The sequence below is a fragment of the Tiliqua scincoides genome, chromosome 2 (genome assembly GCF_035046505.1).
Source record: "Tiliqua scincoides isolate rTilSci1 chromosome 2, rTilSci1.hap2, whole genome shotgun sequence".
In the NCBI taxonomy this organism is placed as follows: domain Eukaryota; kingdom Metazoa; phylum Chordata; class Lepidosauria; order Squamata; family Scincidae; genus Tiliqua; species Tiliqua scincoides.
In genome coordinates, this window is record NC_089822.1 from 193052017 (window position 1) to 193079841 (window position 27825).

A 27825-nucleotide genomic window follows, 5' to 3' on the forward strand; every position below is an offset into this window, starting at 1 on the left:
CTTTTTCTTTCATGGCTCCTTGGACTGATGCCGATTGATGCAGACCTGCTGAAGGAGACGTTCCGTTGAGAACATTTCACTGGAAACTGGAATTATGTTCTCAGTGCTTTTGGGCTTCAACTATCCTTCTGCACCAGCCGTCCCTGTTCATAGGATCTGCAGGGGTGATACTGCTCTGAAGGAGTTGCCTTCACTCCCACTTTCTACCCCTGTTAACTCCCAAGAATAGGGAGGGTTGGAGCATGTTGAGAAGCCCAACGCTATCAGCATTGAGGAAGACAAAGGACACTCACCATTAACTGAACGCTGGAACTGGACTTTCTTTTCTGGAAAAACAAGGAGAAGGGATGGGACAAGAAGAGACACAGTGAGAAAGAAGGAAGAGAGCAGAACATGGGATGTAGTGGGTCCTGGGACACTGTTTGTGATCCTTCTGGCAAGATGAAGAGTTCCGTAGATAAAGCTGATGCAAGAGTTCCATATCCTGGACTAAGACCAAAAGGGGGGGGAAAGCCCTATCATGCAAACTTTGAGCTAATCTAGCTTGCCTGCACAAATGACCTGTCCAGTTTCCAACAGTCTAAGTTTGATCCTACGCATCTCCACATCACTGCAGCTCATCTCTGCATCCTATGAACCTCTCTCTTGATGTTGATATCCTGACACTGTACAAAGCTTGACCTGTGCACCTTATTCCTTAGTCTAATACTTTCTAATCCCAGTAAGCCTCTTTTTAGCAAAGGCTTCCAGAACAATCAACTGTTCTTTGACAGGTGATTAATATTCACTAGGTGTCCATTTAGAGTCAGAGAAGTAAAGGTTAAAGGACTTCAAGTGATAGTCTAACAATCCAAAACACAACATCCCGAGGCAAGATATTTATACTGAAAGCATCTTTGAAACCCTTAAAGGAAGACTTCAAAACCTTACCAGACAACCCAAACAAGTGCTGAATTGCTCTTACAGTACTTCCTACTGTTAAACTTAACCTGCATCCTCTCTCTATAATGAAAACCCATTATTTCCTATCCTGCCCTTAGTGATTTTACTCTTTTAACCCTATGTCCGCACAATTTAAATGAAAATCAGTAATAATTTGAGGCGTCTGTGAAGCACATCTGATCTGCTGTATCCATGCTAACACAGAGCACAATCCTATTCCTACTAGCACTGGTGGAGTGAGTGCCCTAAGGTACATTGCAACAGCATAGGGGTTTGTGGTGCTGGTGAGAAAGCTTGCGCTGGCCTCAGTACAAGGCCAGTGCATGCCAGAGCAGGTAAGCTCTGCACATACACTGATGGGGGAGGGCGAAACAGGGGAAAGGAGCGGGTGTAATGGGGTGGGGAAGGAGGGGAATGGGAGTAGGGTGGGCAGTTCAGGCCTGGGAGGGGAGTAGAATCAGTGGTAGCAGCTCTCACTGTATCCTATTCCCCCCCCCTCCCAGGCCTGATCTCTCTGTGAGGGAAAATTGAACAGCATGAGTGAACATGCCAGTGCATGGCTTTCACTAAATAATTTTTTTTAAGAGGGGAAGCACAATAGTGCAATAATATGCAAGTCTACTCAAAAGTAAGCCCCATGAATGGAATTTCCTTCCAGTTAAGTCTATACAGGATTGCAGCCCAAGACATGACAAAACCATGGGCAGGCATCCATATAAGCAGTCCCAAGCTATAAAAGGGTCATTGGTTTCAATTATAGTTTTTAGAAGTATAAGGTCAGATTCTTGTTTTCCCAGCATTGCATCAGCTTTGGGGTATCAACACCATACCAAATGGTGGGCTTATTTGTAGACAATGTCTAGAAGACCATTCTGTTCTTTAACAGCTTAGGTCAGTGGTTCCCAATCTGTGGGTTGTAATCCACCAGTGGGTCTTGCCCCAATTTTGGTGGGTTGCGAAAAACTTGGCTGACAACAAGAGAAGGTGGGTGGGCTAATAGCATGGGGAAATTTTCAACTGCCGTGTTCACTGATTCCACTCTATTTGTGATCAAGCACCTCAAGCCACAGAATAATTCAAGGGGGAAAATTAATACCTAGACCCAGCAGTTTCACTAGGGTTTGCTTCATTCAGTGTGGGAGGCCAGCATGTCACCCCTAAGATCGACCTCCTCCCATTCAGTGGGCAGGGCAAAGCCATGGGTGGTGGACGTGGTATGTACCATTGCCCTGTCCCCAATGGTTATGCATGAAATTATGCATCGATTGATATATATCACTGATTCCCAACCTGTGGTCTGCGGACCATGAGGCCTTGAGAAGTTGTCAGCGAGGTCTCAGAAAAAAAAAGAGAGCAACTGTCACTTCCAGTATCTCCCGAATAAGCGTTCCCCCGCTCCAGATCACCAGAGAGGAAAGAAAGCAGAAAGTGCCAGCTGCAGCTGTGGAAGGTCCATTCTCTGCCCTCTCTTGTAGTCTGTGGGGGAGCACTCACTCGGGAGACACTTCCCCACAGACCACCAGAGAGGGTGGAGAGTGCATTTCCTGCATCCACAGCCAAGTAGCAACCCACAAAACTTTTCTATAAACAATAAATCTAACAGATCTTCTTTAATTATTGCACATTTATTTGTATTTTTTTTGTGTGCAGGAGGGTGGGTGGGGGTTGCATGTGGTTTATGGTGATTCCAATTTTTGCCTCAATGGTCTGCGGGCTCCTAAAGGTTGGGAACCACTGATATATATGATGGCATTATTCAAAACTATCAAGATTTTAAAAATTTTGGCCAGTAGCAGTGTCACCCCCTCCCCCATGCACATCACCTTGTGCAGCTACACCACTGCACAGACCCCTGAGGCATCTGGGCAGTGTTTGGCTGTGACATTATCAGACATTATCACTGCTGATCTTCTGGACTGCAGAGCCCTGCACTGGAAGTGAGTCACAGTGCTAAAAAGACTGGGGAGCACTGGCCTAGGACCAGATTCAAAATATTTTCCTTTGATTCATGACAAGCTTCTCTCAGCACAGTGCTTTCATGTATAAGAAGAGAGAAACACTTCTAGAGAAGCACAGATTCTTAATTATCACTCAAAAAGCTACTGACCTCTTGAAAAAGTTTTGTATTTCCTACTCTTGCAATTCATGTTTAATTTTCCTAATTTGCTTCTTTCTATCTTCTTTATAGCGGTATTGGGGACTCATGTTGTGAAAATGCGTGATTTTGGGTGACGTGGCGACTACTGAGTCGCACACATGGAGGACTCTGAAAAACACTAGAGTCAGGGCCCCCCCAACTCAGCACATGTCCCCACACATGCTGACTCAAGTCTGCCTGCATCTGGGGGTGCTTGTTTCTGCAGAATGGAAAACCTCGTGTGGCCATAATTCTGACCAGCAAGCTGCAGGGAGTTCCAGTAGGGAGGCAGGAAAGGGTTAATGTGAGTAGGAGGGGGGAGGTGGGACTGGGTTCTCTTTTCCTGTCTCTGATAGGAAGGAGGGAAGGAAGGAAGGGATGATCATTAGGCAAAGGACAGACATTCTCATATTTCTATTGGCTGAGGAAATTGGCAGTCAGGAGGAGGAGCCAGCATGGCTGGTGGGGGGAAGGAGCCTTACTGGATGACTGGCTACAGTGGAGCTACCTGTGAGTAGAGCTGCCAAGAATCAGGTCATCCTGGAACACCTCCCAGCTGCTGCTTGTGATCGTCCTCCTTCTCAGCATTTCTGACCCCTCTCATTCAGTCCCTCCCACCCTGTTTACAGATGGAAGGGGGCAGCTGGGGAGTGAGTAAAGAGAGCTCTGACACACACACACACACACACACACACACCCCAACAGCAGTCCCATTTTTTCCATGGCAGGCTTTTTAAAGGGGAGGCAACTTGACTCAAGTCCATTAGAGTCACGAAAGGGTGATTCGGAAAGTGCCCCCTTATGACTCTTTTTTGAGTCAAGTCATGGCGGGCAGTGACTTGGTGACTTGACTCAAGTCAAACCACGCTGGGCTTTGCCATCCCAGCTTTACAGTGATCGGGAGACCTCTCCTGATCTAGAATGTTGATCTAGACATTCTACATTCTGATCTAGAATGTAGAATGTAGAAAGAATTGCTACATTCTTCATTTTCAGTTCTTAAAAAATGAAAATACATAGTACAGGTTGAGACTAATTATTCGTGTGGGCTCCGTTCCAAGCACTCACGTGGATTTAAAAAAACGCACTATAGCAAATCAATTTAAAAAACAAATTGTGTTTGCTCCAGTGACTGAAAAACAGCCTTGCTGACCCTTTGACTCTAAGATAAGTCATTAAGAAGACACTCCATCAGCACTTCACTCAGCCCCTCCCTTCACCAATGCAAAATGATCCCTTTCTTTCACGAGCTGGGGGAAGGGAGGGGTCTGCAGGAGAGAGAAGGATTGACGGATTGTTAGCCTGCTGCACTCTCTCTCTCTCTCATTAAGGAGGCTATTGTTAAAGGACTGTTCAGTTTTTTAAACTGATTTTTAAAAAGGGGATGCATGGGATCAGCACATTCTTTCTCATTTACAGGGGCCGTTCGTGTTGAGTCAAATCTGTGTATAAAAAATCCGTGTATAAATAGGCTAGACCTGTATAGGAATATTCCCTTGTTTACCGATGGCAAGATAGTGGACTAGAATGCCAGAACAAAGAATGCTAAAAGCTTACTCAACAAGAACTAGATGAGATCTGGAAAATGTTGCATCTAAATTAGGCAGAAACATAAAAAACAAGGCAAAATTTTACCACAATTTTAACCCCTCTCCTTATCTTTAAACATATGCATATTCCTGAAGATATTCCTGAAGATATACAGACTGTTCCCCATAAGACCTGTGATATGAAAAGCAATTAATGTCCATAGCCACTGAGTAATCCTGACTGCCCTATTTCACCTGCTTGTCACATACTATCACCTAACCTTATTATTTTCTGGATACTGTAACTTTCTTATAGTATCTTATCCAAAGTAAATAAGAAGACAAGGAACAGAATCTATGATAATGCCAACCATCAGTGCTTAAGTTACATGTAATGTGTCAACTACGTTCAGAAGCATGTGATTTCTTTGATTTATAACCTAGCAAGATGCTAGAATGAATTAGCTACAAAATCTTACTGGGTGGTAATTGTAGAAGCAGTCAGACATAACATGATGCAACAAAAAGCAGTGACCTCATTGAGGAGGACATACATACAATAAAAAGATGCAAGATGAGGCAGCGAGTTTATTAATTTAGGACATGACAGATGTGACATGGGGCAGTGATTGCATTCATTTACAATGTAACAGGATGTGACACCAAACAGGGCAGTGAAAGTCATTGTGTACCCACTGGATAAAAGCTTCTTCTGTCAGTAAGATAGAGGGACATATGGTAAAAAGGATCCTCCATTTCTTCTACTCTCAGAGACAGTAAGTTTTCAACTCAATGGAAGTGGTACATAAGATATGTAGTCCATTGCAGACAGGGATGGCAGAAGTGTTAACCTACTTCAGCAGTTCCCAAACTTTGCAGCGCTGCAACCCATCTCATCTTCCGTGCTGGGTCGCAATGCTGCTGGCTGGAATGACTTACTGGGCACCTCCAGAGGCCTCTTCCAGGTAGTGCTGGGTCTGCAACCCACTCTATTGGCCTTTGCAGGCTTCAGAATGGCCCATAGAAGTGTTTGGAAGCGACTTCCAGTGTTTGGAAGCAACTTCCAATTTGAGTGGTAGTAACTTCTGGGCACCTCTGCGGGCCATTCTGAGGCCCGCAGAGGCCATTAGAGCTGGTTGTGATTCCAGCACAACCTGGAAGAGTCCTCTGGAGGCTCCCAGTAAGTTATTCTAGCTACCAGTGTTTTTTGGGCTGGCAGCTGGATTGGCTCCTATTTGGAACCAAACCAGCACAAGAGCAGATGGGAAAGCCCACCTCACGACCCACTACGCATGGGCTTGTGACCCACTTTTGGGTAACGCTGACCTGCTTTACAAAATAGAACTGTTTCCATTTTCATGAATGGGACAGTACTTCAGGAATGGTGGGGCCACTCTGTTACCATGAGATGGTCAAACCAGTGATTCTTCTCAGAAAGGCACACTAACCATGTGGCCACAAACCAGGCCCCAAAAGCTGCAAATGCAGTAGCCATCTCCTCCCCCCCCAAAAAAGGAAAAACTGAACAAGCAAAAATGAGAATCCACAGGAAAGCCAGTGATAACTCTATCCTTGAGGCTTCTGGGATGGAGGTTTGTCCTCCTGGGGTGTTTCTGAGAGGAAAGAGATTGAAGTGCCCAGTGCCAGGAAAGCCAATTAGAACAGGGAATATCAAGGTAGCAAGAATATGTGCTGGCCAGGTAGCCTTGTCGTGAGGCTGTTCTTCGAGGCATAAGATCATTCTCTGAAGCAGTACTCCTTTTGCACAGCCCCAGCCACCATTGTGTGTTGACACTCTGGAAGAGCAGCCAGACAATCATCCCTCTGAATGACTCAATTTGACTTCCAGAGAAAATGCGGTCATAATGTCAGCACAAAGTCATTCAACATCATCTTTAAATTTCACAAGTATTTCAAAGCTGAGTATTGAAAGGACTAATGCTATTGAGGTGACAAAACCTGTCCACACCTCAACAGTAACAAAAAATGAACCAGGTTTAAAAATGTATGGTGTATAAACCTGAGTGACTGATGCAAAGTTGGAATCCTGGAGACATATTACTGGGAGGCAGATTTCTTGTGCCTCCATTTTTCTCCTGGTGGTTCACTGCTTTTTCCTCTGTTTTGCTTGATAAGTTGGAAACCTTTGATTTTCTCAACCCTCCCACATTTTTTATGGTTCCAAGGATTGCTTATCATGGCAACGGGGCAGCTTCATGAACTCCCAAAAAGTCAAAACGAACAATTAGCCAAGAAAAAGCAAGAGCTGGTTTCTTCATCACTGCTCAGAGACTCTAAGCCAACATCCTCATTAGCCAACCAAACCAAGAGCTAGCCTTGCTCTTGCTCCCCATCCCATCTCCCTCTCTTCCAGATGAAGTGTCTTTCAGTTTGTCTTACCTGTCACAGCCCCTTGCACAGGATTGGAAATGATCTCAAATATTCAAACTGTCAGAGGTGCATGTGGTGTACATCCCTCTCACAGCACCACCACCTCAAAATGCACATGAGAAAAGGCTTATCGTACATCAAAGCCTTCCTGCACCTAGAGAGATAATTCATCAAATCTCTCTGCATTCTGAGGTGTGCTGTGAGAAAACACACTCGCACAAGAGGGTTGTGGGATCATACACTTCTGCAAGAGGATTGCAAGTGACAGTCCCACAAGACTGCAAGTTATAGGACCTGCAAGTGACAGTTCCACAAGAAGGCTGTATTTCAACTGATTCTTTGACCAAAATATTTTTCTGAAGGGACATTATGGTGTGGCATTATTAAGACAGTAAGGAAAAGGCACAACCTTTCCTTCTACTTAAGTAGAAGGACTTAAGTAGGACAAGTAGAAGAACATTAAGTAGGAGTTCTTAGTGGGTGAGAGATTCATAGGCTATTCCCCTGGCTCTGTAAGATCAGGACACAGCCTTGATAGTTCCTCAGAATGGTCTTTTCACAGTACTCACTGCCCTCTTTTTGTCTTTCATTCTAAAGTATGAATTAGCCAAGCAAACGGAGCATGAGCCGAGGCATCCATTACTTCATCTAAGCAGTGCAAGCTGCAAACTTTTTCTTTTTTTGCAAGCTGCAAACTTTACCCAGATAAAAGTAATTTTTCATTTTCACTTTTGCAGTCTTGTAGGAAATGCGGAGAATGGTAAAATGTTTCTTAAGATGAGAATAGAATGATGCAAGAGATCCACCAATGTTAATGCCAGCAATACTGTGCCTTTAACACAAAGGCCTTCAGCCACGTTGGGACCCACCATGGAGCCTAATCTTGTTCTGCTTCCCTGAGGAGAGGCAGTTTAGTGGCTCCATTTCTGGTCCAGAAATGAAGGGCCTTACCTTCACACCATCATTCTTCTTGTTGCCACCACTTTTCCCTCCTGCAGAGAAAGAATACCATGTCAGGAGGGCCAGGCAAGGTATCAAAATCAGCACGGAAAGAATTGGCAGCATGAGTCAAGTTGGCCAGGAGCAGCAGAATACGGGAACTGAAGATCACTGTCTTAATGCTGCTGCCTCCTCTGTAGAGAACTCACTCCACAACTCAGAGCTCTGGATGAAGTCTCTTTCAGAAACTTTGAGGCTCGCACGTTGGATTTCTCTTCCTTGGATTCATCCAGGTAACTAAGTAAGACCACAGCCACTTAAACTCCTGTACTCCCCAGTCTTTGAAGAAGTCAAAACAAAGGCCAGCAATGGAAAGAGAACAGAGCCGAAGGAGCATTCTCTGACAGTTTTTTCTTCCAGATGGAATTTAAAGATCTTTCACCTACATGGCTCTAGGGACCCAGTCCTGCCCTTTGTCACCCCTTTTCAGGGCTTGCCTGCTTTCCTTTGTGGTCTCTGATGGGAATGCTAATAGTTTAACTGTAGATAAGAGCAGCATGCAACTGCCTGTCTTCCTCACTTGCTCTCTGCGTCTCTCGCTAATTTTAGCCCCCCATGCTGGCGGGGGTCATGTGATACAATTATGACATCCTGACAGCTGCAGCCCACATTTTGACAATGATGAAAAGCAGACACTTTCCCCTATGCCCCCTATCACTATCACAGACATAGCCTTGTCTCCTGGGCCTACAGCCCATTCCTAATCCCTCCCTCTTCTCGTAGTTGCTTTCAAATAGATTCTGAACACTCACACACACGTATACTGAGGAAGAACAAGTGTACTTGGCAGGGCAGAGCTACTAAACAGAGGAACCAGATAACTCAATTGTCATCAACAATTATTGCTCTGGTCATGAGAAAAGGACAAAGATTTGAATTTCCTGGTCTTTGATCTCAGTGACACTCTCAACTCTTCTCTAGTTTTATGAGCATATTTCCCTAAAAATTGAAGGTTCAGTCATTTATCCACCCTAAACATTATGGGAACCTGGTTTCTGAACCTTACCTGTGTATTTCACAAGTTCTCACTTCATCTCACTGATTCCAGTCAGTAAACAACCTCTTCATGCTCTAACAGTGCGATCCTAAGCATGTTTACTCAGAAGTAAGTCCCAGTATGATGGGATTTACTCTCTAGTACAGTGATTTTCAACCTTCTTTTTTAATCTCACGGCACACTGACAAAGTACTAAAATTGTTAAGGTGCCATGGTGGGGGGCTCACATTACCTAATGGCTCTACTAATAAATGACCCTCCCCAAACTCCTGCAGCACATCTGCAGACCATTCGTGGCACACCAGTGAGCCACTGCACAGTGGCTGAAAATGGTTGCTCTAGAAAGTGAGTTTAGGATTGCATCTTACATTAATTTTCTTATACTCAGCTGTTTAAAACATGCAAAATGTGTGCATGTTGTCACAAGTGAAGATTGCACATGTGGTACTGCATGCATGCACAACCAGAACCAATTGTGGTTTCTTAACATATGTACCCATAATAGAATACACAAATATGATTGTCAGTTGTGAAGCCATACACGGAGAGTGCACATTAGCACACATGGAAATGCTTTCTATGTAGAAAAAGAAGTAGCATAAGAAAAGGTTGTAAGAGACAAAATATTTCATCACAACTGTTCCCATCAAAAAGGGCTTTCAAGAGCCTAATCAAATCTTCCAAGAGGTGGATTTTCGCTATTCTCCCCCAAATACATACTATAATTCCACTGCTATTCACTATACCAGAATTTTCATTTCAACCATATGTTCCTAATTGTTTCTTATGAATCCGGTTTTTCTGTGTCTTGGAAAAAATCTTAACCAATGGAAACAATGCAATCAAAGGCCTCCTCTACTCATACAAGTTCCATAAAATCTTTTCTTAAAAAAATCTGCTTAGAAATGCCTTTTCTTAGGTATTGGCTTTTAAAATTCATTTTTAATCCATTCCTGTGTGCTAAGGAGTTTTTAAATGCCTCTATCCCTCTGTCTAATAGGCATTCTGAACCTTTTGCTATCCTTTACTCCCTAAATATCCCCTTCTCTTGTTCTATATTTTGGGCACAAGTCACCAAGCTGTATGTCCACTCTGAATAACTGCTTCCTCTCCAGAGCCTAACTCCAAAACTCTCCTTATGTCATCAGTAATTTAAAGGTACTGTAAAGTGTTGCCAAATAAAGGCGTGAGCACCATGTCCTGTTCTAGGGGAAAAAAGGCTGTGTAAGGAGAAGAAAATTGGCAGCTGCGATGATCCACTGAGAGAAAACCTATAACCAGCATATAACAAAGCATTTTACAATGCTCAGTTGTGCTTTGACTCTTCCTTCCATTTTCCTTATGGGAAAATGATTAGTACAGTACTTATTTATTAATTGAGCTTAAAAGACCCAAATCAGAGATAAGACTTGGCCTGAGATAAAAATTTGTATCACCTTTTGTACACACACAGTTAGACCACAGTGCAGTACAGAGTTAGCCACACTGAAGCCCCTTGAAACCATGGGGTTTAAGTACACCAAATTCTGGGATGAATTGTGGCCCTAAAATGTAGTTACTTTCAAAAAGTGGCTTTTTGCTTTTAGCACCTATGGAGGAAGGAAGGAAGGAAGGAAGGAAGGAAGGAAGGAAAGAGAAGAGTTGAGGAGAATGCTTTCTGGGTAATGGTATACAAAACCAACGTTGCAGAGTGTGAATTAGATGTATAGAAAAAGTAGCATTTGTGTTTGTGATTAAAAATGACAAGATGTTCACTTTAAGACGAAAGCATTCTTTTCAGTAGTTCCCCTCAGATGTGCAGAATACATGACTTGCATTAAACCATATAGTGAGTTCTTGTCAGTTGATAACATTGCTTATAACATTTATATCCCACCCACCTTTCAAAGGGCTTAGGGCAATCTACATGGTTCTTCTTCCCACCCCCATTTAATCTTTGCAGTAAACCATAAAGATCGGTTTAGCTAAAAGATACATAATCTTTTATGCAGCACCATAATCACTGCAGTGCTGTTGGGACACCCTCCCAATCCCAAACCACATGGATTGTAATTAGTCTGTGGAACTCCTTGCTATAGGGTGTGGTGATGCTATCTGGCCTGGATGCCTTTAAAAGGTAATTGGACAAATTTCTGGAGGAAAGTCCATCACAGGTCACAAGCCATGATAGAAAGTGCAGCCTCCTGATTCTAGAAGTTGGCTACCTCAGAATGCAAGCAAGGGCAGCAGAATGCAAGTCTCCTGTTACTGTGTGTGTTCCCTGAGGCATCTGGTGGGCCACTGTGAGATACAGGAAGCTGGACTAGATGGGCCTTTGGCCTGATCCAGTGGGGCTCATCTTATGTTCTTATGCTCATGCCCACCCCCACCAAGGCTTAATGTGTTCCCAACATCTGAGGAGGACTTTGGGAAACACTATTCTAATCACTACACCACATTGGCTCAGATTGGCTATGGATCTGTTTAAGTAATATGTGATCTATGTCTGGAGCTCAGAGATTGAAGTCATAACTCATAGGGAGGTAATTTAAGGTCTGTGGGCAACATTCCCTACCCTACTTCTGAGAGGAAAGTACATTTAAATCTCCTTACTCTTGAATAAGCTCCCACTCTGCAATGAGTTTCATTGGACCTGCACTAGTGATTTCGCTAGCGCAAGTCCAAGGAAAGAAAGAGGGTGAGGAGGCTGCTGCTGGAGGGGATGGGATCCAGCATGCACCATTACCACAGGATCCAATCCCTCCTGCAGCCACCCCACCCCGTTTCTCATCCTCCTCCATGCCCAGTTTGACCCCCTCCCCACCCCTATTAGTATTGTGTATGAAAATGCCCAGTGGCCAGACTTTTCCAACAAGTGTTCTATTCAGGGACAGGGTTTGCAGAGCCTCTCTCACATCTCCTACTTAGAGCTGATGACTAATAAGTGAAGAGCCCACGTATCCACAGTGAACAGGACGAGAGTTGTGTTACGTACCAGAAAAATTCCGGGTTGCTAACATCGTAGTGAGGATTGCACCCTGGAACACACAAAAAGACAGAAAAGGGGGGGGGGGAGAAAAGGCAAATCACTGGTTCAGAATCAGGCCCATCCCTTCCCCCACCCCAATCTCCTTTCTTTTAAATACATCCAGTGGAAAATGGATCTGGCTGGAGCTACACTAGGGATGTCTCTCTGGCACTGTTCCAAGGGCATGATGAATATAGTTCGAAGATGATATTAATAGATATAGCCAACAGTTTGCAAAAAACAAGTCACTGGATAGTGGCTCAGAGATTTTAGCTACTCTGCAAGTTTCCAAACGGTGGTGGCAAAGGTTTATTATAACTACCATATACAGGTCTGGTATTTTCTTGTACAGGAATTAGGCGTTCAGCTAACAGCCAATGTGCTGTGATGGGATTAAGCTCACCTATAGATTTCTATCATGAATTACTGAGGAAGATTTCCTATTTCATTACAGATGGAATGCCATGTATTTCAATCTACCCTCTGGATACCTACCAGACTTAACAGCACAATCCTATACTGTACATGGCTAAATAGAAGTAAGTCCTACTGAGTTCAATGGCACCTACTCCCAGGTAAGCATGTACAGGGTAACAGCCTAAGAAGAGCACCTGCAATGAGTCTTTGCTCACAGCAGCAACATAAAGGATCTTCTCCACCTACTAAAAGCCTATTCTCCTATCATTTAGTGTGGGGTCCTAATCACAAGACCACAACACAGTGCTCCAAACTACCCGTGAACCAAAAAAGTATAATGGACTTGCAGTCACTGACTCATCTTTGGTGTTGATTTCTACAGCCATTTTATGTTAGCATCTGAGAATAAGCTCTACCACAACTACCACTATTGCTATCACTATGACTACATATATCTCTCACATAGCACATTGTCCCATGGATGTCAAAGAGCAGGTCGGTCTCCTCACATCCATTTTACAGATGGGAAGACAAGGTACAGTACTGAAGCAACATGTCCAGAGCCATTCTCTGTAAATCAATAAAAGAACTGGTTATAGATCCTTTCTACTTAGTACTGAGCACAAATAAGCTCCTGCTGCAAGGATTTCCTAGGAAACACTTCGTACACATACAGGAATTATTGCACACCAAGAGTTTCCCTACTTATAGAAGAAAAATGGGTTGTACTTGCACATGTTGCCCCTAGGGCGCAATCCTAGGTATGTCTATTCAATAGTAAGCCGCACTGTGTTAAGTTGAGCTTACTCCCAGGAAAGTGTGCATAGGATTGCAGCCTGAATTAGAATGATGGAGGATCAGCATTTACTCCCACATTATAAAGTTTTATACTGACAATAGAATAAAAATTCTTGTCAAAATATAACCCTCAGCCCCCCCCCCCCAAATAAAAAAAATTAAAAAAGTTTAAAAGGGCACCTGGGTATGTCTCGGTTTGACTCTTCCCTTTTTTGATTAAAAAAAATACTGTACAGTACACACAAAATATTTTTCACTGATCCAGTCCACAAGCTAGTTAGAAGCCATATAACAAGATTATATTAACACAATTGCAGCGGTAACAGATTACTGGATGAAAAGTAAACACAGATTACTGTCTGTTACTTTGCTCAGTAATCCTATTAAGGCTCTATCCCCAAGGCTTTTCACTGGAAACCAGCATAAAGCTTACAAACTAAAGAGATAGAATTCTAGTCTGTCAAAACATACAAGGAACAACAAAGTGTTAAAGGAAGAAGCTGACTGGTAAATTTCTTAATTAATATATTGAGCTTTCCCCCCAGCATGGAGGCAGTTGAAAATACAGAATGTGGACACTGATTCTAAATTCATTTACTTGGAAGTAAGATCCACTTTCATCAATGAAATTATGTTTATGGATGCAGTTTTGTTGCGTCTTATGAGGCGATTTTAATTTATCCTAAGATTTTAATTAAGGGGTTTCGTCTAATCAGCAATAGCTTCACACCTTCAATGATTAGGGATTAATTTTAATGGACTTTATCATTGAGCAGGGTCCCTGATGTGCCATGAAACAGTTTTTATGTGAACAGGAAATGATAGCAAAGATGAACTTGAAACAGGTTATCTCCTCTATGGAATTTAAGAGATTCAGTTATACAAAAACAAAAACAGGCTGGAATGCCATTGGTCTCCTATAGCATTGAGTCATTCTGGGCAAGGTGGTCAGCATGAACGTCAAGTCTTGAAAACAGCAGAGCCAAGCCTTCAAGAACATGAGAGGAAAGAGGAAACAAGTCACTAATGGCTTTTCATTTCCGAGAGGACCACTTATGAGTCTGACAGCAGATATGCCTTACCTTGAGCTTCCTTCTGGCGTTGAACTTCTTCAGGCAGTCCACGGTCTCCTGTCTGTGCATGCAAGAAGCCACAGTGGAACGATGCTGGAAGACAGAAAGAATGTTTTCTCAGAAATGAAAGCGAACAGAAGATTGAAAGAGAACCACCTAGACGTTTTACTAGTTGTATTCTTTGTCTTGCAAGTTACTGTGGTATAGGAAACCTTGGCTGCCTTCTGTTTTTTGATGACAAGTGTTCAAGAAGATGGTATCAGTAAAATCTGTTGGGGAATCTGAATACTGAGACATCAACCTGTGTGTAATGGGTTGGATTAGATGGCTTTCAGCTCTACCATTTTATGAAGAACTAGGCATAGCATGTGCCTAGCATGCACAGGATAGTTGTGGCACTGCTAAACACACAAGTCTGAACTGCACCATTTTTCTTAAATATGCACTCGTGTGTTTGGCAGAGCCCTCACAACCGTATGTTTGAATTCTCCAAGCAGCTACAAATAAAACTTTGATGGATTGTGTGAACTAGTTTCCCTCCTTGTTCATCTGTTCCTTGTTCTGTCACAGCAGGGGATGTCACAGCTGGAGAAGGGTCATTAGAAGCTTAGTTAACCTTCCCTGAGCTAATTTTTTTATGCACCAATGGTTCAAATAGCTCTTCTTTTCTAGGGCAAGGAACATTCAAGGCTGGGGCCTTGAGATAAATGTTGTGCCTTTAAGGAAGAGACTGTTTATGGGCCCAAGTCACCATCGCCACTTCTTCCCTCTTCCATCCACCTTAGCAATCTGAGTAGTTTCATAATCTACAAAGTTTTGCAGCCACAGTTCACATCTGAGTGTGGAAGTGAGTGGAAAAATGCAGTCAGGAATTAACTGTGATTTGCTTTAATAGAAAGCAGGTGGGCTTTGGGAAGCATCCTTGTTTGAGTTGCCATCATAAGCCTCATGAGAGGATGAGGGCTTGTATTATATTTTTTTCAGTTACTTCAAAGTTATAAGCAATACTTTTAATATGTGGGTTAAAATATTAGCTTTGGAAGTAGCAAAACTGTCCTTAAGAAAAGGGGCGAGGCAGCTTGAGAAAGAGGAGATAGGTGCAAGGAACCTGCCAGGATCCAAGTCGCTACTGCCAGGATCTACCCTGTCCCTCCTCCTCCCCACCCTGAAACTCCCCCTGCCTTCCCCCTCCATGCCCTTGACACCCCTCTGCTGCCAACTTACCAGCACTTTCGGAGATGCTGCTGTGAGTGTCGTGCTGCTGCCCATTTGTGACAGTGACCCACCAGCTCATGAAAGTGGCCCCGCTTTTCTGCTGCCAGAACGCAGTCCAGCAGCGCAATGCAACCATAGGATCGGGCCATTACTGTTTTTGGCAGTAACCCAGTATTGTGTTTTGAGATGCCATTAGTCAAGCTGTGCTGCCAGAACAGAAGTTCCAGCAGTGCAGCCTGATGGTAGGACCAGGCTCTCAGTCTGGTAAGAAATGTACACTGGACTTACTGATATCCATGGGTGCTTCAGAGCCTCTGCTGCTGTGATACGTTTGGATGGGTTGATTGTCAGCATTTTATTGATGAGGTCTTTTGCTTCTGGAGTGACAGTATCCCACTCAGGTGAAGGAAACTGCAAAAGTAAAGGGAACAAATGTCTCATAAGCTATGAGTCATAACAACATGATCAAAGCCCTTTTGCATCTTCCATGAAGTTGGGCCTAGTTATTTATCCTTAATTTATTCCTGATTTATCTATCCTATTCATGCCACAAGGCAACTGTGAATTTGAATTAAGAGAGTCATTTCAGAATGTGGAATTTTCTCTTCTGTTTTTAAATGCATAATGACAAATGTTTTGTTTCATTTAGAATTTTGCTTAAAATGGTTCTTCTGTAGCCCAATCTTAACTTGCTGAGTGGTCCGCACTGCATCCAGCACAAGACAGGTGGCAGCTGAAGCACAAATTGATATTTTTCCCCTTACCCCATGTTGTGCCCCAGTCACCTCTATGGGGTTCCTCAGAACTGTGCCAGCAAAAATGCTGTTGCAAATCCAAACAGTCTGATGTACAACTGAGCCGGCCAGGGATTAGGATTTGGTCTGCAATGACGTGGCCCCAATCCACCCAGCATCCCACCATCCCCTGCTCCCAAACCCCCTCCCCAACTCTGCTCCACCCTCACACCACTCTCTCCCACCCCCTGTTCTGGCCTCCCTTGGCTGGCACAAACTTATCTGCGGAGGCCACTGATTGAGAGTCTGTGCGCAACAGCAGGCCTCTGCACTGGCCCAGCCTGCTCAAATGGAGGTGCAAACATGTTTTACAGCATGTTCACGAAACTCCTGAGCCAGCACAGGAGACCTGTGCCAGCCAAAGTCAGACAGGATTGCACTCTTAGGGTTCAATCCTATCCAACTTTCCAGCACCAGTGCAGCTCCAAGGTAAGGGAAAAAACATTCCCAAACCTTGAGGAGGCTTCTGTGACTGCCTCCACAGGATGCAGTGCATGCCCCATTGGCACTGCTGCACTGGCCCTGGAAAATTGGATAGGATTTGACCCTTAATCACTTAAACTGGTTCTTAATGACATGAGCAGCTTGACAATGGAATCAATAACCAAGGGAAGTGGTGGGTTCTTTCTCACTGAAGTTCAGCTAGCAGAGGTGTAACAGGCAACTTTTGGAGAAGCTAAAGGAGGCTTTTCCTGCTTCAAGTAGGGGGCTGGACTAGATAACCTTGAATGCACAACTCTATGATTGTAGGATAGTGCTGGACTTAGCAACCATATTTATGGCTGGATCTACACCCAGTGACATAAAGTATTTCCACATGGCTGACATGGGGGGGCTGAGGCTGCTCTGGAAACACTGGCGTCGCTAGGGGGGCATGGGGGGTGCAGGCCGCACTAGGTGACGCGCCGGGGGGTGACGGCCCTGGGGGGAGGACGTGCTAACATTGCGGCATCATGAGCTACCGCATCATGCCATACACCGTTGGATGCACAATGGCCAGCGGAGTGCAGTGCAAAAGACAGAATTGAAATCGCTCCTTTCGTTCAAATGTTATGGCCAAAAAACCAGAAGGAAAAAATGCATGGAGCCTTATGGAAAGTGAAAGTGAGCCGTATCTCGTGTTTACTCGCGAGTAGGTGTACTTGCCATAGTCCATCGGAAAGGGCAGGCTGAGAGGAATCCAAGGACACCACAATGGTTCCAATACAATGAATGCAGCCCCAAAAAAACACCTGAGAAGCTCCCCCCTCCCAGCTGCAAGTCTGAGCCCGAAATGAAGCCACGTGGCCGCGTTTACTCGCGAGTAGGCAGACTTGCCTTAGTCGAGACAGGCTGAGAGGCTCCAAGGATGTCAGAATGGTCCTCATCCAATGAGTGCAGCCCCCAAAAACACCGGAGAAGGAGATTCCTCCCTCCCAGCTGCCTCCCTCCCAGTCTATGGTGCCCTATGGAAAGCAAAGCAGCCTCACAGTCGCGTTTACTCGCAAGTAGGCAGACGTGCCTTGGCTGGTGGTCAGGCCAGGCAAAGGGGAATGTGAGGACACCAGAAGGGTCCTGATCCGATGGAGCTGGAGTGCAACAGAAGGCAGCCTCCCCCCCTAAAAAGAACAAAAAAGAGGCTTGAATGGTAAGGGGAAAGTTTTCTATTTTGCACTTGCAAAGTCAGGAGGGTCTTTATATGGATATGCCTGAAATAGAAGAACTTTAAACTGGGCCCTGGGGAGGGCTGAAGATCTCACTGATTCTTTTTGGGGGGTTGTTATTGCAGGCAGACTACAGAGTAAGCCCCATTGACCACTGTGGGACTCACTTCAGAGTAGACATGCATAGGCTTGAGCTCACAGGCTGCACTTCTACCCATACTTTCCTGAGAGTAAGGCCCATTGACCACAATAGGACTTACTTCAGAGTAGATTCACTTGGTGGAACAGGACTGGCTCCCCCGTATTTAATTATTTTATTTTAATTTAATTATTTATAATTATTTATTTTAATTTGCTTGATGATGTCACTTCTGGCCATGACATCAGTTCCAATGGGTCCTGGACAGATTGTCATTCTAAAAAGTGGGTCCCAGTGCTAAAAGTTTGAGAACGTAAGGCCACACCTCCAGTACTGTGTCCAGTTCTGGTCGCCACATCTCAAAAAAGACATAGTGGAAATGGAAAAGGTGCAAAAGAGAGCGACTAAGATGATTACTGGGCTGGGGCACCTTCCTTATGAGGAAAGGCTACGGCGTTTGGGCCTCTTCAGCCTAGAAAAGAGACGCCTGAGGGGGGACAAGATTGAGACGTACAAAATTATGCAGGGGAAGGATAAGGTGGATAGAGAGATGTTCTTTACACTCTCACATAACACCAGAACCAGGGGACATCCACTAAAATTGAGTGTTGGGAGAATTAGGACAGACAAAAGAAAATATTTGTTTACTCAGTGTGTGGTCAGTCTGTGGAACTCCTTGCTGCAGGATACGGTGACGGCATTTGGCCTGGATGCCTTTAAAAGGGGATTGGACAAGTTTCTGAAGGAAAAATCCATTATGGGTTACAAGCCATGATGTGTATGTGCAACCTCCTGATTTTAGAAATGGGCTATGTCAGAACGCCAGATGCAAGAGAGGGCACCAGGATGAGGTCTCTTGTTATCTGGTGTGCTCCCTGGGTCATTTGGTGGGCCGCTGTGAGATACAGGAAGCTGGACTAGATGGGCCTATGGCCTGATCCAGTGGGGCTGTTCTTATGTTCTTATTAACTGCTGCAATAAGTTGTTAGTAAGTTGACACGGGGTGTGTGTGTGAGAGAGACTCTACAAGTTTTCAAAATCACTAAAATCAGATTTTGGAGGAATAATACCATCATGTTATATATCAATCAATGCATAATTTCATGCAAAATGCAATGAAACAATCCACATTGAAATATCTGTGTTCTAACAAAAGGTACAGCAAAAATACCTGGGGTATTGCCCCCCCCCACTGCATGGGGTGACGCACAGGCCTCCCGCACTGGGTGACGCAAATCCTAGTGACGCCACTGTCTGGAAACACATCTTACTAAGCACACTCAGTAAAACGTAGTAAGCATGGCACAGAATGACCACTGGGTGGGCTCCAGGTGCTATGAGTGCTCAGTCAAAATCTGGGCACTGCTCAACTGCCATCCTGTTCCAGGTTTGCCAGCTTGCAATTGAAGACACACAGAAAAAAGGAAATCACCTTCTGTGTGACTCCAGTCACAGACCCATTTAGCCCACCATGTGAAAGTAAAGGAAAAATTTTAAGCCCTTGCTCTATGTCTGCCTGGAGAAGAAAGGTACATAGATATTTGTCATAGCACCTGATCCAGGTAACTTCAGATCTTGGTATGCCTTCTAATGATTCATACAAACTCACTGTTCAAAAAATCCTCTTTGTAAAAATGTTTACAGAACCACTAGTGGAAACACCTGAAAAAATATTGAAAGAGCACAGAAAGGGAATGTACATTTCTTGTGTGGGGAAGTTTTCCCCACACCTTTGATTTCTGAACAAGAAATAAAGGTCTATGTTTATTGAATAGTATTTTAACCTCGCTTTTCATAAAAACACAGGGAAGACTGAAATATAATTTAATGCACCAATTCTAAATATGAATGGAACTGAGCCTATGGGGATCTGCTCCTGATAGCGGAAAAAACAAGGGAGGGGAAAAAAAGCACTTACATCATAGGCTCCAGCTTTGATCTGCTGGTAAAGTCGGTGTTGATCTTCATCCCAAAAAGGAGGATAGCCAACCAGCAAAATGTAGAGAATGACTCCTGTGTGAGACAATGAAACTGCTGTTACACAATTGCCTGCCAAGTCCAGGTGGTAAACCTGGTCACTTCACTGACTCAGAAGACTAGACCAGGCACTACTGTCAGTGAGATGAAAAACTGAAGTCAATGAGTAAAGGAGCTCTTCACCTTATTGGACACCCAGCAGTATGCCAGATTGCGTGATATGGATTCTTTTTGGCTAAAATATCAAGGACCTACAGACCTCAGTATGAGCTTTCCATAGCTCATACTGGACACACAACCCACTCACTCACCTGCCAAAGACTCTTCTAGATATGAAAATATAAGCCATTCATACCTTTTGGGAATTACAAAGCGCAGGGGCAGCATAAGCATATGAAAAGTGTGGGGATGCCAACTGCCATACATACACACCGAATTGCCAGGTATGTATGAATTCAGAATGCTACACCACAGTAGAGACAGTCTTTACTAAGACGTTCCCTCTTTGATACTATGGCTGGCGCCCATGTGCAGTAGAGCGAATTCCTGATCATCCCAGTCTGATCGACACCACAGTGACAGCTCTTGGGCAGCACTGCCTCCCCTCCCCTGGTCTGAGGCATGGCTGAATTATCTGATTGCAGCAACTTTGTGGCACTGGTCATACTGCGTACTTTGTCAAATTTGCAGAATATCTTTCTTGCTCATAAAGATAAAATCCAGGAATAAAAGACAGTAGTCTGCTATATGGGTTCTTAGCTGTGTCTCCCCATTATTCCTTCCCTATCAACAATGCTTTTCTTAGTTCAAAAAGCAGCAGTTGGAGGGGGAAATCCTATTATCTCCCCCAACTTTCCTTCTCTACCTCTTGACCCACACTTCGGCAGAACCTCATTCCTGACTTGGAAGGTGAGATAAGCTTTTATCTAAACTATGCTACTTAGGAAACCTTTTGGGAAATGTAATCTTAGTGTAACTGCATCAGTTGTATTTGCATGTGTTCCCTTTTTGGTCCAAGTTGGTGTGCTCTCCAGGAAATCTTCTTCAAAACACCATGTGGACAGGAATGATTTTTGACAATCTAGTGCAGTGTTTCTCAAACTGTGGGTTGGGGCCCACTAGGTGGGTCACGAGACAATTTCAAGTAGGTCCCCATTCATTTCAATATTTTATTTTTAATATATTAGACTTGATGCTACCATGATATGTGACTGCATTTGAGGAAATGTTATAGACCTGTACATTGAACAGGCTACTCTGTATATGCTTTTAACAATGATAGTAAATGGGACTTCCTCCTGGGTAAGTGTGGGTAGGATTGCAGCCTAGGGTAGTTAAAAATTTTCCTGCTTGATTATGTCACTTCCGGTCATGATATCACTTCTGGTAAGTCCCGACAGATTCTCATTCTGTCCCGGTGGGTCCCAGTGCTAAATGTGTGAGAACCACTGATCTAGTGGGTAATCTATTGGCAGCCATTTGCAAGGACTGTCCCATTATCCATACCAGAAGCAATAATTATACAGTATATACAAATACAGACACCCAGTGGATCTGAGCCTGAACATTTCTTCAGGATGAACATGTGTCTTGAGATGTATGTTCATGTTTGCTGTAACATCTTAGAATCCACCACAGGAGGAATTGCCTCTCCCAACACACACACACACACAATAAAGACTGCAAGAAGTTTCACTACAAACTTTGTTCTTCAGTAACAGCCTTACTCAGGAGAATACATTAAGACCACAGGTGTGCACATTTGATTGCGTATATGCATATTGGGCAGAACTGGTTTAAACCATCATGTTGGGACATGAACTGTTTCAGTCTCTACCATTGAGAAGATCATTATGATTCAGTATCCACTCTGAATATAAAATACATGATCTAGAGAAGAGTAACATTCCTTCTTATGACAGCAATCATTGATAAATTTTAATTCAAGACACCTGCATTCACTTTCTGTTCTTTGTTTTGGCTGAACAAGAGATTTAGTTTTAGTATTCTTCCTTTTTCATTTGTTCAGTGATGGGAAGAGTTCTTCCATGAGTCTCAGAGGAATAATGAGGATTAACTGATTAATGAATGAGAGATTCTTTGATGTTAATGGAAGATATAAAGAACTCTCAAAGCAACAGGAAGAGTAGAAATGCAATTCTTAATCAGATGCTCTTGTTGATAACTCTGGAAGTTTTTTCTTATGTCCACTAAATATCTCCATAAATCCATAAGTTCCCAGTAGCTAAAAGGCCCTCAATCTAACATGCAACTATTTTGACCATTGGATGTAGGGTGAAAGTGGCTGTTGCAAGATTTTCATACCGTCTGCTATAAAATAATCTTGACATGGTTGCCCAACATCTTGGATATATTTTTGTTTATGGTACAGATGTTGGTGGTGAAGTCATAACGCACAGATGTTTTACGCCATCCTGTTTGTCATATTGAATTTATCACTTTTACTATTAAGCTACCTATTCAGGAGAAACTACTTCCAAAGGGATAGCCACATTAGCTATACATGGAAGTAGCTAGCTTCCCAGAAGTACTGTTTAAGAATGCGCGAGAAGCCTCACAAGGCTTTCCAAGTTGTTTCTGGTGTCGCGTGAGGGTGAGTATGGGGGTGGTGGTGCAGTGGTCAGCCTCTAAGGGCCTCAGAAAGGTTCCCGGACACCACCAGAGAGTACCTCCAGTGCTGTCCAGGAGCTCAGGTCTGGCTTCTATCACAGTTTTGGAACCTGCAGTTAGTTAAACTTGAACATTCCAAATCTGCTGTTAGGGAGTCTGGACCTGCAGAAGCAAACGGTACAGTCCATTTCATCAGATGGAGAGGCACTGAAGGAAAAAGGCAACCGCAAGGACTTTATGACAAAGTTTAAACACTGAGCATGTGCCAGGTTCTCAAAACATCTTGTATATAATGAATTACTCTGGAGGTGGAAAACACATGGCCTTCCATGTGAGAGCCATGGCAGGGACTATGACGGGTGTTTACTTCCCCTTTCATGTTGTACTCATAGGATCCTATCATACATATGGCTTACCCATCTGTTGTCATTAGGTATGTAGCTCAAAGAGCAGCATTGACACAGACTGTCACTGTGCAAAATACCCATCAGGAATAACTAAGCACTGCGGACTTGGAAATACTTTGAAACAAGGTGGAGGGGATCACAAGGCCTTCATTTTCCTTCTCCCAATTGTATCTTTTTTCCACTTTAGCCATTTTCAAAAACTCACTTACCACATGCCCACAAGTCCACAGCTTTGCCATAGGGATCCTTTCGAAGCACTTCCGGAGAAAGGTAACCTGGAGTGCCTGCAAAACCTAGTGAAACAAACAGTGATATGACGCAATAAGTTATGTCATTACTCCCAGGAGAGTCTGGAGTTTTAAACACAAGATGATTATCACTCATAATTCAGACAGTAAGAAAGACAAAGAGAATGATAATCTTACCAGACCATTTTATGAAGATCGGAAGAGATTGTGAAGAGCTCCAGAAAGATCTCTCCAAACTGGGAGACTGGGCAGCAAAATGGCAGATGCATTTCAATGTCAGTAAGTGTAAAGTCATACACATTGGGGCAAAGAATCAAAACTTTACATATAAGCTAATGGGTTCTGAGCTGTCTGAGACAGATCAGGAGAGAGATCTTGGGGTCCTTGTGGACAGCTCAATGAAAGTGTCGACTCAATGTGCGGCAGCAGTGAAGAGGGCTAATTCCATGCTTGGGATCATTAAGAAAGGCATTGAGAATAAGACAGCTAATATTGTAATGCCATTGTACAAATCGATGGTAAGGCCACACCTGGAGCATTGTGTCCAGTTCTGGTCGCCGCATCTCAGAAAGGATATAGTGGAGATGGGAAAGGTGCAAAAGAGAGCAACCAAACTGATTACTGGACTGGGGCACCTCCTTCCCAAAGGCTACAGTGTTTGGGCCTCTTTAGTCTAGAAAAGAGACGCCTGAGGGGGGACATAATTGAGACATACAAAATTATGCAGGGGTCGATAGAGTGGATAGAGAGAGACGCTCTTTTCCCTCTCACATAACACCAGAACCAGGGGACATCCACGGAAGTTGAATGTTGGGAGAGTTAGGACAGACAGAAGAAAATATTTCTTTACCCAGCATGTAATTAGTCTGTGGAACTCTTTGCCACAGGAAGTAGTGATGGCATCTCACCTGGATGCCTTTAAGAGGGGATTGGACAAATTTCTGGAGGAAAAGTTCATTATGAGTTACAAGTCATAGTAGGTATGTGCAAGCTCTTGGTTTTAGAGGCAGGCTGCCTCTGATTGCCAAATGCAGGGGAGGGCACCAGGATGCAGGTTGTGTCTGTTGTCTTCTGTGCTCCCTGGAGCATTTGGTGGGCCACTGTGAGATACAGGAAGCTGGACTACATGGGCCTTTGGCCTGATCCAGCGGGGCTCATCTTATGTTCTTACAGTATATTCCCACTGAGCTTAAGAACATAAGAACATGGTGTTCATGCTGTAGTGGATTCATATCCAGTTTTACCTTGACTTTAGAAAACCAAGCTCATGAGCAGATACATGGGCAATGGAAAAAAGAAAATTAGTAAGTAAAACCACAAAAAGCAGCTTTTTAGCCAAGGTCTAAGAATGAATAAGGTATTTATGCTTATGGCATGGGCATAGGGGAGTGTGCGTGCATGTGTGACAGGGAGAATGCACACTCTTCACTCCCATTCTGGGATATATGAAGTTCTACTCTTTGTTATTAAGGTCAGGTCTTTGTCCTTTGGCATTATGTACTGCTATGGTAAACAATAATCTCACTTTCCACTGCTTCTATATTAGAAGGATTTGCTGTGATTGGTTATTCTGTGACTCTTCAGTGAAACTTCCCCGGAAATCTTGTTGTGTGTGATGATTACAAAGTTGCCGTGTGAATGAAGGGAAAACAAAACATTCTCTAAGGGCCCAGTCCTAACCTACAATGCCAACAGAGCACACTCTGGATACGGGGGGGGGGGGGGGCGGCAGGAAAACAAGACAGCTGAAGACAGGTAAATAAAAATATTTAACCCTCTTTATTTTATTTAAAAATAAAAATAAAAACCCTCTCCGTAGGCTGACTGGCTTCCAAGGAGCTTCCTTGACCCAGTGCTAGCTCTTTAGCTGGTGTAGGTCTGAAGAGACTCAGGGGGCTGGGCAGGAAAGGGGGGATAGGATCTCAGCTTGCAGAGATCCTCCCCAATGCGCCCCCCACCCCTGGCCCAGGCCATTCCCCACACCAATCCTCTCCTGAACCATTCCTGCTGTCAGCCTACCCATTCCAGTGGAGGATGGGAGAGATTCTATGGACTGGTGAGACCCAAATGTGCCCTCTGGCTGTTTGGACCAGCATGCCTGGCTTGCAGAATGATGGAGTGACTTTTGTGCTGTCATTCCAGGACTTACAGCGGCAGATTGGGACATTTGCCACTTTAAGTCTTTGAGAGAATTGGGCCATGAATTTCCTTAAAAGTGAACAAGGGCTGTTTCACAATATGTTCCCCCCCCCCACACACACACATCTCTGCTTTGTACAGACCCTTTCCAAATCTGGCCTAAAAATGGGCTCATGTGGCCTCCCTGGGCCTCAGACCATCTCCCTGGATGCGGGTGATGGCCCCCACCTGTGGATTCAGTTATCCAGGGACAGTCTAAAATGGTAAAAACGAAATGACACCACTATAAAGCAAAATTGGGTTTATAAAACATGAAATCCTGCTCCATTAATGAAATAACACCGATATGTATCTATTAAAGTGGCTATGGAGCATCTGTAGATCGTCCCAAGTGCTTCAGACTGTGTTTCTAAGCCCCTAACTCCCTCGGAGCTCTGTTGCTTTAGCATGCTCAGAAACTACCAAGGAAAATGCATGGAGCCCAATAGAAAGTGATATTGAGCCACAGTTCATGTTTACTCATGAGTAGGCAACCGTGCCTTGGTCCTTTGGAAAGGACAGGCCAAGAGGAACGCAATGCCACCAGAATGGTCCTGATCTGATGAATGTAGGCCCAAAAACATTTGAGAAGGAAGTCCCTCCCTCCAAGCTGATAAGTGTAGTGAAACCTATAACGTTTACTCATGAGTAAGCAAATGTTTAATGGTTCTTTGCTACGTTGGTTTGTTTTTTACCTCTGCACTTTAAAACCAGTGTGTTTCCACAGCAATTCAATGTTATATTCAATTCTGTTAGTTCAAGTCGCTCAAGTCTTCTCAATGTTTTGTTTTGGCTATTTTTTAATTTGTTTGTGTTTGGCTGCATTAGGATCATTGTAGTTCATACAAGTAATATGCAAATCTTAAATGGGTCCTGTAAGTTTAATTCAAGTCATTGACCATGTAGTTGTGTTCTTCGCATGTGTGTTTTATGCCTGTTTCATTCCTGTGGTTATGTCTGCTGTCAGCCACAGGCATAAAACACAGCATAACACTTTTATGACAGTGATTACACTTGATAAAAATGCTTTAAAATTGACTAAAATATTAATTCAGAATAAAAATATATAACACTGCTTCCCGTCCCCCCCCTTTTGTAGGATAACACTGTCAACCATGAAAAAATAAAACTGTTTCAGACTGCCTCTGTCCAGGGGATTCAGTATCTGTGGGAGGTGCGAGAACAGATCTCCCATAGATATTGAGGGCCAACAGTAAGTAAGTGTTTGGGTTTGGGTTATTACAACTGTTGCAAATTTGATGTAGGAGATCCATGATTAGGATCTCTTATATGCCTTTAATTAGTTTTCAGTTTAGCAAGCAGAAGATCCTAATCATGGATTTCCTATATCATGTCTAATTTGGTCTGAGGAAATTAGGACATAAGAAACTGTCTTAGACTGAGTCAGACAATTGGTCAGTCTAAGGGGTGTCAAACATAAGGCCTAAGAACTGGATGCGGCCCCAGGAGCTCTTTATCTGGCCTCCAGTCTCTACCAGATCACCATCAGCTGCTCTCAGCTGCTGAGCTGTGCTGAGATGTCACTGCTAAAAGGGCAGCCCACATGATAATCTTGAAAATATGATCAAGATTTGCATATTTTCTCTTCTGCCATTTGCAGCTAATGAGGTCCTAAGCCAGAAAAAAGTGCTTTTTCTGGTCATGATGTCCTGCTTAATGACATAACCTCCTGTATTATGACATCACTTCCGGCCCTCAGCAGGCATCATGAATGCTATTTGGCCCACTGTATTTGGGCCAGATTGACACCCTTGTTCTAACCTATTACTACTTGTGCCAACTAGCAGCAGCTCTGCAAAGTCTCAGGTAAGGATCTTTCCCTATCTTGTCACCCAAGATCTTTTAATTGGAGCTGCTGGAAACTGAACCTAAGAACTTTTGCATGAGCTATCCCCCCCCCCCCAACAAATTTAACCTGCCTTTATTATTCCCTTAGTACAGTAGTCTGAGTCTACAGCTCAAGGATACAATAGCAACATAAATCATGATGACCCAATTATCTTGCATTTACTACTGCAAATTATCAAGAGTTAATTAAACCTGGTCTAAAAGCCAGATACACAGTATACTTTTTTGAGTTAAGATGGCTAAACAAATTCAAAAAAGCCACCCAAACTAGGCAAAAAAGGCTATGGCGTTTAGGCCTCTTCAGCCTAGAAAAGAGACGCCTGAGGGGGGACATGATTGAGACATACAAAATTATGCATGGGAAGGATAAAGTGGATAGAGAGATGCTCTCTACACTCTCACTTAACACCAGAACCAGGGCACTAAAATTGAGT

General features: G+C 43.7%; 1 protein-coding gene across 1 annotated transcript in view; it reads right to left on the reverse strand.

Annotated features, from left to right (window-relative positions):
- The window catches only part of CAMK2A (calcium/calmodulin dependent protein kinase II alpha), a 152884-nt gene that overhangs the window by 16494 nt on the left and 108565 nt on the right, over positions 1-27825 (reverse strand). The window contains exons 8-14 of the mRNA XM_066613330.1: positions 23306-23389; positions 20000-20094; positions 15794-15916; positions 14300-14383; positions 11970-12012; positions 7951-7991; positions 294-326 (exon numbers count right to left, since the gene is read on the reverse strand). Coding sequence (XP_066469427.1) covers positions 294-326; positions 7951-7991; positions 11970-12012; positions 14300-14383; positions 15794-15916; positions 20000-20094; positions 23306-23389 — 503 coding nt within the window. The remainder of the gene's footprint in view (positions 1-293; positions 327-7950; positions 7992-11969; positions 12013-14299; positions 14384-15793; positions 15917-19999; positions 20095-23305; positions 23390-27825) is intronic.